General features: G+C 52.1%; 1 protein-coding gene across 4 annotated transcripts in view; it reads left to right on the top strand.

Annotated features, from left to right (window-relative positions):
- Window positions 1-8,226: 8,226 nt before the first annotated feature.
- Window positions 8,227-14,016, top strand: part of Slc12a3 (solute carrier family 12 member 3) — a 36,708-nt gene continuing 30,918 nt past the window's right edge. For 3 of the 4 annotated variants that reach the window (XM_076571685.1, XM_076571683.1, XM_076571686.1), the window contains exons 1-6: window positions 8,227-8,545; window positions 9,373-9,519; window positions 10,768-10,843; window positions 12,559-12,654; window positions 12,867-13,006; window positions 13,343-13,453. In XM_076571685.1, coding sequence (XP_076427800.1) covers window positions 8,270-8,545; window positions 9,373-9,519; window positions 10,768-10,843; window positions 12,559-12,654; window positions 12,867-13,006; window positions 13,343-13,453 — 846 coding nt within the window. In that variant the 5' untranslated portion in view covers window positions 8,227-8,269. The remainder of the gene's footprint in view (window positions 8,546-9,372; window positions 9,520-10,767; window positions 10,844-12,558; window positions 12,655-12,866; window positions 13,007-13,342; window positions 13,454-14,016) is intronic. The other variant, XM_042277299.2, reaches the window with a different exon arrangement.

The following is a 14,016-nucleotide window of genomic DNA, read 5'->3' as shown; positions in this document are numbered from 1 at the left end:
CTGGTTTTCAGAAGCTCCTGAGGTAATTTTCCTCCTCTAGCAGGGTCAGGAAGCACCGTTCTGACTGATGATAGGGCATGGGAAAGCAGGCCACACAGCCCCTTCTGCCTCTCCACAGCACAGCAGTTTGTTCAAAGAATCTCTGAGCTGCAACGAGGTGAAAATTCAGCCTGGCTAGGAAAAAGTTCACCAGGCCTAGGCCCATCTGGTCACCTTGCTCAGTGTCCCCACCATGGTCAAATCCACATGGCTTTTAAAATGGCATCAGATGTAAAAAAAAAAAAATCGTGTGGGGAGTGGAGGAGTTGAGGTCATGTTTTCAGGATATCACAAGTGAAGGACATCTGCCAACTTGGGCTGAATCCCTAGGCCCAAACCCAAGGTAGCCCTTCCTGCTGTCCACCTGCTCCTGCCTTCTTATGCCCTGACTGGGCCTGCAGTGCCTCCTTTCTGAAGTCCAAGCTCTCTGGGGCAAGAGCCCAAGCTTGTTCCCTGCAGTCTTAAACAGCTTCCGAATACCGTGGGACTTGCCCCAGCTATCAGGGACCCAGTGTGGATCCAGCGCCTGGCTCTGCAGCCTGAGCTCAGATGTCCTCAGCAGTACCCCGGGGTGCTGGAAGCCACCGGCAGGAGAGCTTTGGGAACTCTACTTGGAGAACTCTAGGAGACAGGCAGGTCATTCCGGTGTCACGGGAGCACCATGCACGGCACTCCTAGACTTCCCAGTGTTTTCTGTTTGCAGCCAGCCTCCCACCTGCAGGCAAACACAGCTGACTCTGGTTTCTACTCAGAGTCTGGGCCACCTTTTCCTGCCCCTCCCCCTGCCCACAGCCTACCATGGAAGCAGCTGCTCATCAGGGCCTTTAGCTAATCAGATTAGGCAAGGAGTTGATTTTCTCATTCCTGTTTTTCATGGTAACTGAGGAGCTGAATCCAGAAAAACACAAAACCTTTCTGTTTGCAGAGCCCTTTGAGTGTCCTCCAGAGTCTCCACTCTTGATGGTCAGCCCACAGATGGAAGGTTCTCTCCATCTGTCAGATGGTGAAACAAACACCAAGTCTCTAAGCATGTGTATGTGGCACAGGACCAGACTCCCTTCTCTCATCCTTCCTATTACCCCTGTGGCTCCAGGACCAGGCTTGGCTTACAGCTAAAGGAATACTAGGCTTTTAAAAGAAGCTCTCAGGTTGTTCCCATGGTCCCTGTTTCAGGAGCAGGTCATAGGCGTCTGCGTTCCAAAATCTGGAGACCATGAAGCTAGGTGTAGTGACACATGTCTGCAATCCCAGTACGTGGGAGGCTGAGGCAGGAGAACTGCTGCAAGTTTGAGGCTAGCTTTGGCTACATAGCAATTACCAGACCAGCAATGGTTATACTGCAAGACTGTCCCAAAAATTAAAAAAAAAAAAATTAAGTTGAACCTGGTGGTGCACACCTGTAATTCCAGCACTTGGAAGGTGGAGGCAGGAGGTCCACGAGTTCAAAACTGCCCTATCTTAAAAACAAAATAGAAAGGCCATCCTGAGCCAGAAAACAGAGAACCCCATGGCTTTTTGTTGTTTTGTGGGGATGTGGTCTAGGCTGGCCTGAGCTCGCTGTGTAGTTGAGGCTAGCCTGGAGTTCCTGATCTCTGTCTTCTACCTCCTGAGTGGGATTACAGGCACAAGCCGCCACACCCAGTCTGAGTTAACGGAAACTGTTGTGTGGAAATGTACCTTTGGAATTCAAATTGAGACAGAATGACCATGTCTCCCCTGCTGGGTTTGGGGGCCCGGGTTCCCAGAAAGTTAGAAGGCTAAAGATGTTTTTATAATGAAAGTTGAGACGCGAGAGAAGCAAACAGCGCTGATTGATTGGTTTCCTGGCAGTCACTGGGTTGGAGGAATTTACCTGTTACTGGAAATCTGAGTTCTTACTAGGAGTGCTGCTTCAGTTTGTGTAGCTGCAGCAGGACTGAGCTCAGACCAGCCCTGCATTAAAAAGTGCAGCTAATCCTGCATGGAGGGCTAAAGGACATGAGAGGACAGATAGAAAAATAAAATCTCAGTCTCAGCAGACAGGGATAACTAGTCAGGAGTCTACTTTTTGCCTTGGCTGCCAAGAAGCTGAAATGATTGTTTATCTCTCTTTTCTTTATTTGAGATATTACAAACACCTTATAGCATCCTTGCAGCCCCCCTTTTTGAACCCATGTAGTATTTTATCCAAGGATTTATGCTTTTATGCCTAAGTTGTGGCTTTGGGTCCTGAACTGCATGCATCTGAGGACACTAGCCATACTTTGTCCTGCTTTTTCTCCAAAATAGTCGCATTAAGTCTAGTGCATTGCTTATGCCTAAGGAGACCTATGGGGTGAATGGTGGCTAAAAAGTTCAATTTTTTTTTTTTTTTTTTTTTTTTTGGTTTTTTCGAGACAGGGTTTCTCTGTGTAGCTTTGCGCCTTTCCTGGAACTCACTTGGTAGCCCAGGCTGGCCTCGAACTCACAGAGATCCGCCTGGCTCTGCCTCCCGAGTGCTGGGATTAAAGGCGTGCGCCACCACCGCCCGGCTCAATTTTTTTTTAATTTGTCCATGAAGGGAAAAAAGCCAGGAGTCCTTCCTATCCTTGGCCTTAGCCAAGAGGCCGAGAAACAATCAGGAGTCCTTTTTTAAGCATGCAGACGTCTTAATGTCTACGCACTTCCCTTTTTGCATCAGCCGGCCACAGCTTCCAGGCATGTTAGTGTCCAGCTATCCTAATGCTGTCTGGGAAGAAGGACCAGGATTACAGCCGGCACATCCATGTGCTGTGCAAGGCTCCATGAGGATTCCAATGCTTCAGTCCTGTTTCTGGATCCAGGGCTGCCATGGTCCTGACCCTGTTGTACCTTCTCTGCTCCTACACTGTAGGGTTTCGATCTGTCTCCCTCAGTGGAGTCAACAAGTCTGTGAGCCCCTTGTGGGCAGGGATCCAGCTCCGTGTTTGGCAGCCCTAGATTTCTGCTGGGTTCTGGCCCGGAGCAGCTCCTGGCCAGGGAAGATGTTTGCCTGGGTTTCACCTGTCTCGGAACTGGAGGAGCCACGCCCCCAGGAGGAAGCCTCACAGTTCTGGTACGGTTGCTGCAGCTGGTGTTGTGAATCAGGCCGACGAGCAGCGCATCTTCTTACCCGGCTATTTCACGACACCAGGGTTGCATCCTACCCATCCTCTCCAGGCAAGCCTCGTGGGACCACAGGACACAGGAACTTGGGGACAGGGTGGGTTGGGGTAACTGATTGTGGAAGGTGATTTTTCAATAGCCCCTTGCATCTCTATCCTATAGCTCCTCATAGTCACCTGGGCAGCTTTAGACAAATGCCAGTGTCTGCTCTTTCCCTACTCTGCCAAGTCCATGGCCTCAGAGTCAGCATTCCTGAGAGGCTCTAGCCCATGTGCAGCAGGAGGGAACCAGGTGGGCCCAAGGCTCAGAATCGAGCTGCACCCCCCTCCCCAGTTCTTGTCTGACCATGCCATGGCACCTGCTGCCCCCCCCCCAGCCCCTATCCTTTAAATTTGATGTGCACCATACAACTGCTACTCCCAGCACCAAGACACCCAGGACAAAATCGGCTCCTTATCCTGGTACCCAAAGCCCTCCCTGTTAAAGATTCCTACCCAGGAACATTCTCCCATGGAGCTCTCCCATCATTGCCCCCCCCACACACACAAACTGGCCTCATACAGTTCCACATAAATGCTAATGCTGTCATCTGTCTTCAGGACACCTACCATCTCACTATCCAAAAGCTCCTCCCAGGCCTGGCTGCCATCACTGCATATTGAAGCAACTCCCGTCTGGTCTCCCTTAGTCCGTTCTTTACACAATGTGATCTGTAGAAAGTCCAGATCTGACCATCACATTGCAACTCGTAAGCTGGTCTACGAGGCCCGAGTTCCCTCTTCTGGGTACACACCCTGTCTGCTTGGTCCTAACACCCAGGCCTCCCTGCTCTGTTGGAAGCCCAAGCTGCATTTTGTTCTGGGGCCTTTGCTCTCTTTCTGCAGATCACCTCTTGCAGATCCTGCTCACATACGGGTGGCCAAGCTCCAGGTTTGCATCCTTAGAGAGACCTAATGGCCTGACCTAAGAAAAAGCTTTGCTTTTCTTCATAGCACGTTCTTCACTAGGTATCTCCTGACAATTGCTTGTGTGTTTATTGTCTCTCTCTCCCTCTAGAATGTGAGCTCCCAGGGGGCAGGACTTTGTCTTGTTTGGGGAAGAGGCCTTGCTCAGCCCAGAAAATAGTATGTGGTCGTTACCTAATAAATGTGGTGGATGGAGAAATGCCCCTGCAGCCTGGACTCACACCGTTTCTTCCCTGGCCTTCCAACCCATCCACCTCTTCCCCTGTCCCTACCTGCCTTTCCTCTCAGCTCCCATCTCCTGTGAGGTCCCATCTGCTGATGGCTGCATGCTCTGGGATTCCAGGAGGACTTAATAGAGTTTTTTAAGGGAGTTTTTTCCTATGTCTTGAACCCCTCTGGTCCTTGACTGTCCCATTCCTCCTGAGAGCAGACTGAGGCTAGGCAGGAGAGATCTGGCTGGCTCTGGTACAGGGGTAGCTCCCGCCTTGCTGCTGTAGCAGCTAAGGTTCACTCAGTGGGGAGATTTGCGTAAGGCCCCCTAAAACAAACAGAATAGAAACTCCTTAAGGCCCAGTCCCAGGACTGCTCAGAGTCCTGTGTCCTCTCAGAAGCTGAATCCAGGAGAGTAGGAACCGTGTGTCCCTATCAGGAGGAGCCCCTCCGAGGGTTGATCAGATGGACTGCATTCCATCAGTCACAAGCCTTCCCTTCTCAGGGTCTGTGCTTTGGCACAAGGTGTTAAACAGTCACTAGCTGCCCTGATAATTGAGCCCCTCAAGGGATCCTGCCTAAACCTCATCCTGCTCCAGAGTGCAGTGGGGCAGAAGGGTCTGGAAATAGCCTCACACCCCTTCCAGCTGGCACAGGTGTTTGGAGAAAGGAAGAAGTGATATGCCAAGGTCACTCGGCAATTTCACAGCCTCTTACTCCTGGCTGAAAACTAGCCCCGGCCCTTTCTATCCCGAGATCTTTATCAGGAACTTTCCACAGCTGCCAGGGCACTGGTGTGTTGGAATGATGTGGGGACGTTGGGTGGCTGTGATTTTTGCCAAGTAGCTGGCAGTTTAAAACCCAGAGGATAAGATCTGCCCTGAGGGTGGTGGACCTGTTGGAAGGGAGTGGGAGGTTTCACAAATCTCCCAGTCCCTGGCAAGAAGGTGGAAAACTGACCCGGAGGGGTCCTTGGCCTGAATCCTTCCTTCAAGCCTTCAACCCTGCTGGGTGTTGGCAGGGAAAAGGGACACGTGTCCACCTTTGTACGTTCTCCTCTGCTCACGGTTGATGTCCCATAGAGGCACGATCTGTGCTGTGGGAATCCCCAGAGAGCCCTGGCATGCCTCTCTCAAGGTGATCCTGCCAGCCAAGGATTGCCCTCCTGCATTAGCCCTCCTAGGCTCTAGTCACCCTTGTTCATTCACTATACAATCAACAAGCATTTATGGAGCACCTGTCTGCTATTCTGGTTGCTTGAGATAGTCGCTGAGCCACGGGGCAAGGTCCCTTTATGGCTTCCATTTCCAAGAAATTGGAGGGAACACATGCCCCCTTCACAAAAAAGAGCACAGAGTCTGAAAACTTCTCCAGCTCATAGGGTGACTGTGGTCGTCTCTAACTGGCCTCAGCAACCGCTTTCTGGCCCTCCAGCTGGGCACACCTGTCCTGGTCTCCCTGGCCCAGAGCAGCAGCAGCCAGCTGGGCCTCTTGAAAGCACCCACCAACTAGTGTTCACTTCCTGTTGGAGGTCCCAGAGTCTGGATGCCTTGGGCAGGTCCTCAAGGGAAGGTGGGTAGGCTCTGAGACGCCGAGCCGAGTAGGAGAGAGTGGGAGTGCTTCCTTCCAGTTTCCTCTGGAAGATGCTGGGGCCTGAGCTGAACCAACGTGGAGCCCCAGTGCAAGAGTAGACAGCAGCCTTCTGGCCTCCAGCCCATGCCAGGCCTCCAGGAGGAACAAGGCAGTTAAAAGGCCTCCTCCAAGAAGCCCTCCCTGGCTGGCCAGGCCTTGACCCTTCTCCAGGGGCCCACTCCTATAGCTCTCTGCTCGAATCATAGCTGGTCCGCTCTGTTTCTAGGTTCAGCTTTCTGAGAGCCCTGCCCCACTCTGAGTAGAGACAGAGCTTCTCTAAATCCCTGGCTCCACTACCACACAGTGGGACTAGTAAAGGTCTGTTGGACAGAGACAAGAGGTCTCCAATCTTATTTTTAATTTTTATAAACTTTATTATAAACATCTTGCAGTCAGGCAGTGGTGGCAACATGCCTTTAATCTCAGCACTTGGGAGACAGAGGCAGGCGGATCTCTGAGTTCAAGGCCAGCCTGGTCTACTAAATGAGTTCCAGGACAGCCAGAGCTACACAGTGAAACTGTCTCAAAAAAACCAAAATAAATAAATTCTTGCAAGTAAATAAAAAACATCGCACACCAAAATTAACCATACCAGAAGTTGATACAACCTAATGAACATCTATACAGTTAGAATTGGTATAGAAACAGAAGCTGTGGAACGTCATATTAACTTTTACACCTTTAGTGTTGAATATATTTTTTGCACTTATCCACCACCAAAACCAAAAAAATCTGTGACAGAGTTAGAACTAGAAAAACATTAGCTTTTCCCCCACCCCGCCTCCCCCCACCCCTGCCTTTCATATCCCGTGTCCTTCCCTGCATTCAGTCCTTCCTCACCCCTTATATTAGCTTTTCCTGTTCTTTCTTCATGTTATACTGCACCGACAAGTACTTTTGTCTGTACATGTACATATATTTTTGGCTAAGTTTCACATGAGGTAGAATATGTTATTTATTTCTGAGACTGTGGATCTCACCTAGTATTCATTCTAAGACCATCCATTTTCCTAAAAAATTTAACTTCATTTTTTCCTTTAGAGCTGAGTAGCATGCATGCACATACATGCACACACATACCCACATACAATTTATGCACATATATGCTTATATATACATAATTTTGTTATCCATTTGTTTGTTTATGGACAAGGTTGATTTCAGTTCTTTGTTATAATGAATAAAGCAACAGTAGACATGCGCAGTCTTTTTCAGTTCTTGTAAGGGGCTGGGTCACCTCCCCACAGAAGCAGACTGAGAAGTGAGCAGTCAGGGCGTATGTCTGGGAGGACAGAGGGAAGCAGGCTTTGGTGGAGGCCCTAAGCCTCAGATGCTCCAGGGAAAGCCTGAGGCAGGGCAGGATGTCAAGCTTCTATGCCCCACGTCCATCAGTCATTAGACACCCAACCTCTTGGGGAAAAGACGACTGTGGGTGGGTGGGGCTATCCGTGGAGGAGCTGATGCTGAGAACCTTCACAGCCGTATGTCCACTGTTTCTTTAGGACACATAGAGCATCCACTATCTCAAAACCCAGGGTCCCTTTCACATGTGAGGGCACTACCCCTGCAGTGGCTTAGGGGCCTTCAGTGACCAGACCTTCTACTACATGGAAACACTACAGGGCGCCAGGGAGGGAAGGTACAGTTGCTCTGGCCCCTGTAGGCCAAGCCTATGGATGTGTAGCTCAGGTGACATCATGCCTGCCTTAGAGGCCGGTGGCCAGCACCAAGCCCTCAAGATCTGTAAGCTAAGAGATGGCTGCAGGTCTGGCTTGAAGCCACACATACACTCATATAAGCCATAATCATAATGGCTTATATATACTGAGATGTATCAGTAGAGACACTGAGGGACAGAGATCAGAAGACAGACTCCCTTTTTTATATGCATGTCCTAAAATGGCATCCATTCAAACTAGTAAATAAACAGAAAGCAAAACACCGTGGCCCAACGAGAGGGCTGTTAACCTGCAATGTTGGCCTTCTCTGGGTCCTCTCTCATGACTGCTGCTTCCTGGGACCTAGCTGCAGAACCTCTGCTACCCTGGTTTCGGAAGAGCTGGTGCAGGACTCAGCGGTGTGGCTCTAGCTAGCCCAGCCCTCCTGCTCCAAAGTGGCCCCTATGTCAAGGATGAAAGAAATGGGGGCAGGTCAGCAGCTGCTAAGCTCCGCCTCCCACCCCTGGCAGAGACCCTGCTCCCTAGCCACGGGGCGGGCGGTCTTGGCCAGGCTCCGCTTTCTCCCAGCTGCTGCCCAGCCTATAAAGCCACCCTCGGTGTCCTTGCCTACTCTGTCCCCCTCCCTTGATACCCAGAGTCATCATGGCGGAGCTCCCTGTGACAGAGATGCCCGGAGATGCTCTGTGCAGCGGGCGCTTCACCATCAGCACACTGCTGGGGGGTGACGAGCCCCCACCAGCCACCTGTGACAGCAGCCACCCCAGCCACTTGACACATGGCAGCACCTTGTACATGCGTACCTTCGGTTACAACACCATTGACGTAGTGCCTGCCTATGAACACTATGCTAACAGTGTTCTGCCCGGCGAGCCCCGGAAGGTGCGGCCCACCCTGGCTGACCTGCATTCATTTCTCAAGGTAAGCCCCACCAGTTCAAAGACTGGCTACTTCCCGGCCCTGCGACACTGGCCTTGATTACCCAACATGTTCTGTCACCTGTGTTGTGAAGATGGCATCTTCCTCAAGGATCAAAATATCCAAGTGAAAGAGCAGACTGAGGTGCCCTGAAGCTCAGGGCACAGCTAATACTCAATGCCCAGGCACTGGCAACCCAAAGATAACCCGGCTGCTCATAAAATGCAGGTTGCACAGCCCTGAGAGAGACTGTGAGCAGGGAGCAGGGGAGGCCCTCGCAGACATCAGCCTGCTGGTTTTGCTGTCTGGGCAGCTGGACAGCCCAATCCCTGTGACCTCACTTTCTCACTGGCAGTTGGACAGAATTATGCTTGGTTCAGGAGCTGGGACTCACCTAGTTCCCAGCTCTCTTCTCTGCTTCCAAACAACCCTCTGAAGGGGCCAACAAACAGGGATGCTGGGGTGAGGTGCCGGGAAGAAGGGCAGAAAGCCCCAGAGTGGACTACAGGGACTAGGGATGTGAACCAGAAGACCTTACACTGGGTTCAAGTCCCTCTGTACCAGAGACCCAGTGTGTGGCCCGGACCAAACCTCCTCACCTCTCCAGGGTCAGATAATCCTGTCTCCCTTCTCAGACGGAGTGCTTGTCGACAAGTTCCCAGCCCTCTGCCCGAGAGGGGGAGGAGCGCCCTGAATGCTCAGCTCCTCCGTGGCTTTCCAAGCTTCCAGCGGCGTTGTGCCCGTGAAGCTGTCCACGGGGGCCCGGCAGGGCTGGACACAGACACCAAGCCCCCGACCCCCATGTCCTGACTCCTGCTGCTCTTCCCTAGCAGGAAGGTAGCCACCTGCACGCCCTGGCCTTTGACGGGCGGCCAGGCCGTGAGCTGACGGATGGACTTGTGGAGGACGAAACAGGCACCGACAGCGAGAAGAGCCCTGGGGAGCCTGTGCGCTTCGGCTGGGTCAAGGGGGTGATGGTGAGTGGGTGTGGACTGGAGCTGGATGTGTAGAAAGGGTGGAGGTCGAGCCCCGTTCAGCCCCAGCTTTGACTCTCAGACCCTGGTGGGCAGGTTCCACCTTGGGCTCAGTTTGGGGCTCCATTTCCCCATCAGCACGGTACCTTCCAATTGTATTTGGTGTAGGCGTCCTTGGGAAGATCTCTGCTTAGCTAATCACTGATCTTGTAGCCTTAGGGAAGTTTCTTAGCCACTTCCTGCCTCAGTTTCCTTGCCTGTAAAATTGAGCATTAAATTAGTTTATAGCTGTGAAAATTCTGCTAGGGAGTTATTAGAAGAAATTCCCTACAGAGCCACCAGAGGGCAGCACTAACACACAAATCTACAACCGCCCCCCCCACACCCCTCACCTCCCCCCCCACACCCCCTTCACCCCCTTCACCCCCATCCCTGCAACTCCCACTCCCAGAGTGCATCCTAATGGAAAAGGAGTGTTTGCTATCACTTGGAGCATAAATAAGCCTTCAGACAGTAGTGACCTTGACTTTGAAAGACACTCTAGGTCTCTACAAAGGGTGTAGGAAGGGTGTAGGTGATGGGATGGGGTGTAGGAGAAAGCTTCAGTCCTACCCTGAGAGGCAGGAGGCTAGCTTCTGGTCCTAATTCTGCAAACCCGTTATGATTGTTTCTCAGAACCAGAGCTTTCACCCGTCCCTGGGGGTTCACAGTCAGGGTTGGAGCATGCCCTGATCTGTGTTGTCCAGAACCAGGCATGTCCTGGTTTTCATCTCCGCAGATGAGAGAAATCTCATGGGTGTGAAGGACACATGTCCTTACCTGGCCCTAGTACTTGACAAAGTCCACAGCAGGCCCTCCCGCTTGGAATTTCAGCCCCAGTGATGGCCTCTGGCTCTGCCTTTAATGTGGAAGCAACCTGGGCTTTGGTTTCTGCTCTATGTGGGGCGCTGCTGACACTCCCGGAGTACCATGCCCTGGGCCAATATCGGCCCAAGGCAATGGCTGGGACCTGGCTTGGAACAGGGTGAATGATGGGAAGGCTGAAGCCCATTCCAGGCCTTCATGGCAAGGTGGGAGGAGGTGGGATGAAAAGATGCCCCCCTCCCCCCTTCCCCTAAGTCAGGCAGTCTGAGCCCACGGGAGGGAGAGCACAGGAAGCATCAGGTGTTCCCCAGGCCTGGGAACAAGCACTTGAGGGTTTGTCCTTGGGCATGGACCCTCAGGAAACCTCTCACACCACCCTCCTCCCAGATCCGATGCATGCTCAACATCTGGGGTGTGATTCTCTACCTGCGGCTGCCCTGGATTACGGCACAGGCGGGCATCGGTGAGTGCGCCTCTGAGAGGGGAAAGCGCGTGCTTGAGTTCTGGTCCGAGGCCTCTTGGGCTGCAGAGACACCAGACTAGGCCTCCTCCCCTCAGCACACCCTCAGATGGCAACAGCCACAGGTGAGGGTGCAGCTGAAGAGGCGGATGTAGAGTCAGAGGGTTCAGGGCCCCTCAAAGTCGCTCAGTCCCACTGAGCCAACTTCTATTGCAGAATCTTTGTGCTCTGGGACGCTAGAGGAGCCTGGCACCAAGCTGAGTAGCCTTGTGGGGGTTCCTAACCTTCTCTGAGCCTTGGGTAAAATGGGTCTGATAGTAGTACCTGCCTCACAGAGCTGTTGTGAAGTTTACAAGGCTCAGGAAAACAGCACAGGCCTTGGTACCTGACAGTACGAAGGACATGGTAACTATTGCTTCGATTCTATTGTCAAAGATGGGCACCTTCCTCCCACGCCTGGAAACCATTCACACATTGACAGCTCACCGCAGGAGGTAGATAGACCCACTTTAACTTCATCTGGGGAAGTTCGTGTGTGTGTGTGTGTGTGTGTGTGTGTGTGTGTGTGTGTGTGTGTGTGTGTGTACACTCATGCACACATTTGTGTTTGAATATGCAGAGGGCAGAGAATAACCTCAGCTATCCACCTCAGGAACCATCCACCTTCTTTGAGTCGGATCTTCCATTGGTCCAGATCTCACTGATTAGGTAGACTGATTGGTCAGCAAGCCCAGGCATCCTCCTGTCTCTACCTCCTCAGTTCGGGGCTCACAGGTACCACCATGCCTAGGACTTTGTGTGGATTGTGGAGATCAAACTTAGATATTTGAGCTTGTAAGCCAAGCACTTTACCAAATGCTTAGCTATCTCCTAGATGTCCTAGCTTCCTGTTTTCATTTTGAGACAGAGTCCTGTATATCCCAGGTCTCAAACTCATTCTGTAACCATGGATGACCTTAGAGTTCTGGCTGCCGCATCCCAAGTGCTAAGATTAAAGGTGTGTACCATCAGGCCTGGATTATTATGTGGTATTAGGGCTCAAACTCAGGCCTTGTGCTAGAGGAGGTAGACACCCTCCCAATTGAGCTACCTTCCAACCATATTACTGGTTTTCTGTTTGTTTTTTGAGACAAGGTTTCTCTGTGTATCTGGGTTGTCCTGGACCTAGAACTTGCTCTGTAGACCAGGTTGCCCTCAAACTCAGAGATCCACCTGCCTCTGCCTCCTGATTGCTGGGATTAAAGGCCTGCGTCACCATACCCAGCTCTTATTACTGTTTTTTATTTTGGGTTTTTTGTAGGGGGGTTGTTGTTGTTTGAGGCAAGGTATCTCTATGTAAACTAGGCTTATTCTAGAACTCTCTCTGTAGACCAGGTTGGCTTTGATCTCCTGGAGATCTGCCTGCCTCTGCCTCCTGAGTCCTGGGATTAAAGATGTGTCACCATGCTCAGCTCCTTGTGTCTGTCTTGACATAGGGCCTCTCTCTATACTGCCCAGGCTGGCCTTGAACTCTCCATTTCCCAAATGCTGGGACGACAGGTCTGCACCTTGGCCTCTGGCTGAGACCCATTGTTTTTCAGGAGGCAAAACAGGCTCAGAGAAGGAAAGGGATAAATGTTACATGGGGGCCTGGGGGGCTGACTCAGGTTTCTCCATGGATTCTCACCTGGGAAATGTGTTGGTTGAGTTTTGGGATGTTCACATTCACCCCCACACAGTGCTGACTTGGCTCATCATCCTGCTGTCCGTCATGGTAACATCCATCACAGGCCTTTCCATCTCGGCCATCTCCACCAATGGCAAGGTCAAGTCAGGTACGTTCTCCCGGGAGTCATCGTCACCTGGATCTCTGAGCTGCCACCCCACCCCTGGCATCCCCCACGACACCCATGTGATCCAGACAGGGACTTGTGGGAGCTCTCTGCCTCTCAAGTTGGTCTTAGTTACCTGCTCTGTGGCCCTTGGTCCTGCCCGCCCTGCATGCAGTACACTGTTCTTTTCTGGCTCCCTGCTCTGGCCCTGCTAGGTGGCACCTATTTCCTTATCTCCCGGAGCCTGGGCCCAGAGCTGGGGGGCTCCATTGGCCTCATCTTCGCCTTTGCCAACGCTGTGGGTGTGGCCATGCACACTGTGGGCTTTGCGGAGACCGTACGGGACCTTCTTCAGGTGAGGGGCCAGGCCTGGGGCAGAGAGAGCTGGGCAACCTCCTCATACTGCTCCTCACACTGGGCCAGGCCTTCCTTCTCCTGCCTCATCTTGCGTACTATTGACCAAAGCTATGTCTGGTCACTTTGGGTGAAAATAAAATTCTCATTAAGTACAGACCATCCCCACAAGACCCCTTTTAGGGGGTTACCTTTGGGCCATGTTGTCCAGGCCCATGCAGTAGCCCTTTGGGGGGGGTGGAGCATCATCAAAAGGTATGTCCTAAGTAAATGGAGGGGGGGTGGTTTGGAGGAGAACAGGTGAACACAGAACACGCAGCTGGCCTGCTCCCCGCAGGAGTACGGCACACCCATTGTGGACCCCGTCAATGACATCCGGATCATCGGCGTGGTCACAGTCACCGTGCTGCTGGCCATCTCACTGGCTGGAATGGAGTGGGAGTCCAAGGTGAGGAGGATGTGGTGGGAGCGAGAGGATGGGCCTGGGTCTGGTTTTGCCTCTTCTTTAGGTATCAACTAGGACTGGATTGCTGCTGCTAGGACAAATAGACCCTAAGACAGACTTTGTTCTGTCTCCTGTAACCATCCAGAGTGTGGTTTCAGGCTAGCATGGTAGTTCACATGGGGGTGGAGAGAGGTGTGCAGATTCCTTCCGTCCTGTGACCTTCCATCCCTGAGTGTGGCCCTTGTTCACCTGGTCCACAGTGGCCATCATCATCACGCCTGTGATCCAGGCAGAGGGAAAGGAGAAGGCTGAGAGGAAAGGAGGGGATTCCCTACCCCGTACTCTTAGGCTAAAGCCAGAAGTTGAACATATCACTCCTGCTCACACCCCATTGGCCAGAACCTGGTCTTATAGCCTCACATAGCTGCAAGGGAGGCAGGGAAATGTGCTCTTCAATCCTGCTGACTCCTGTATCCATGCGTCCAGCCAAATGTCAGAGGTCTCCCACCATGGAACAAGAGAAGAATTGCTAGGCTACAGCCAGCAGGCTGGACCAGAAGGGCGCC

Source organism: Peromyscus maniculatus, chromosome 5, assembly GCF_049852395.1.
Source record: "Peromyscus maniculatus bairdii isolate BWxNUB_F1_BW_parent chromosome 5, HU_Pman_BW_mat_3.1, whole genome shotgun sequence".
NCBI classification, from domain to species: Eukaryota; Metazoa; Chordata; class Mammalia; order Rodentia; family Cricetidae; genus Peromyscus; species Peromyscus maniculatus.
Note: the sequence above shows the minus strand (reverse complement) of the source record. Positions and strands in the feature narration are given on the sequence as shown.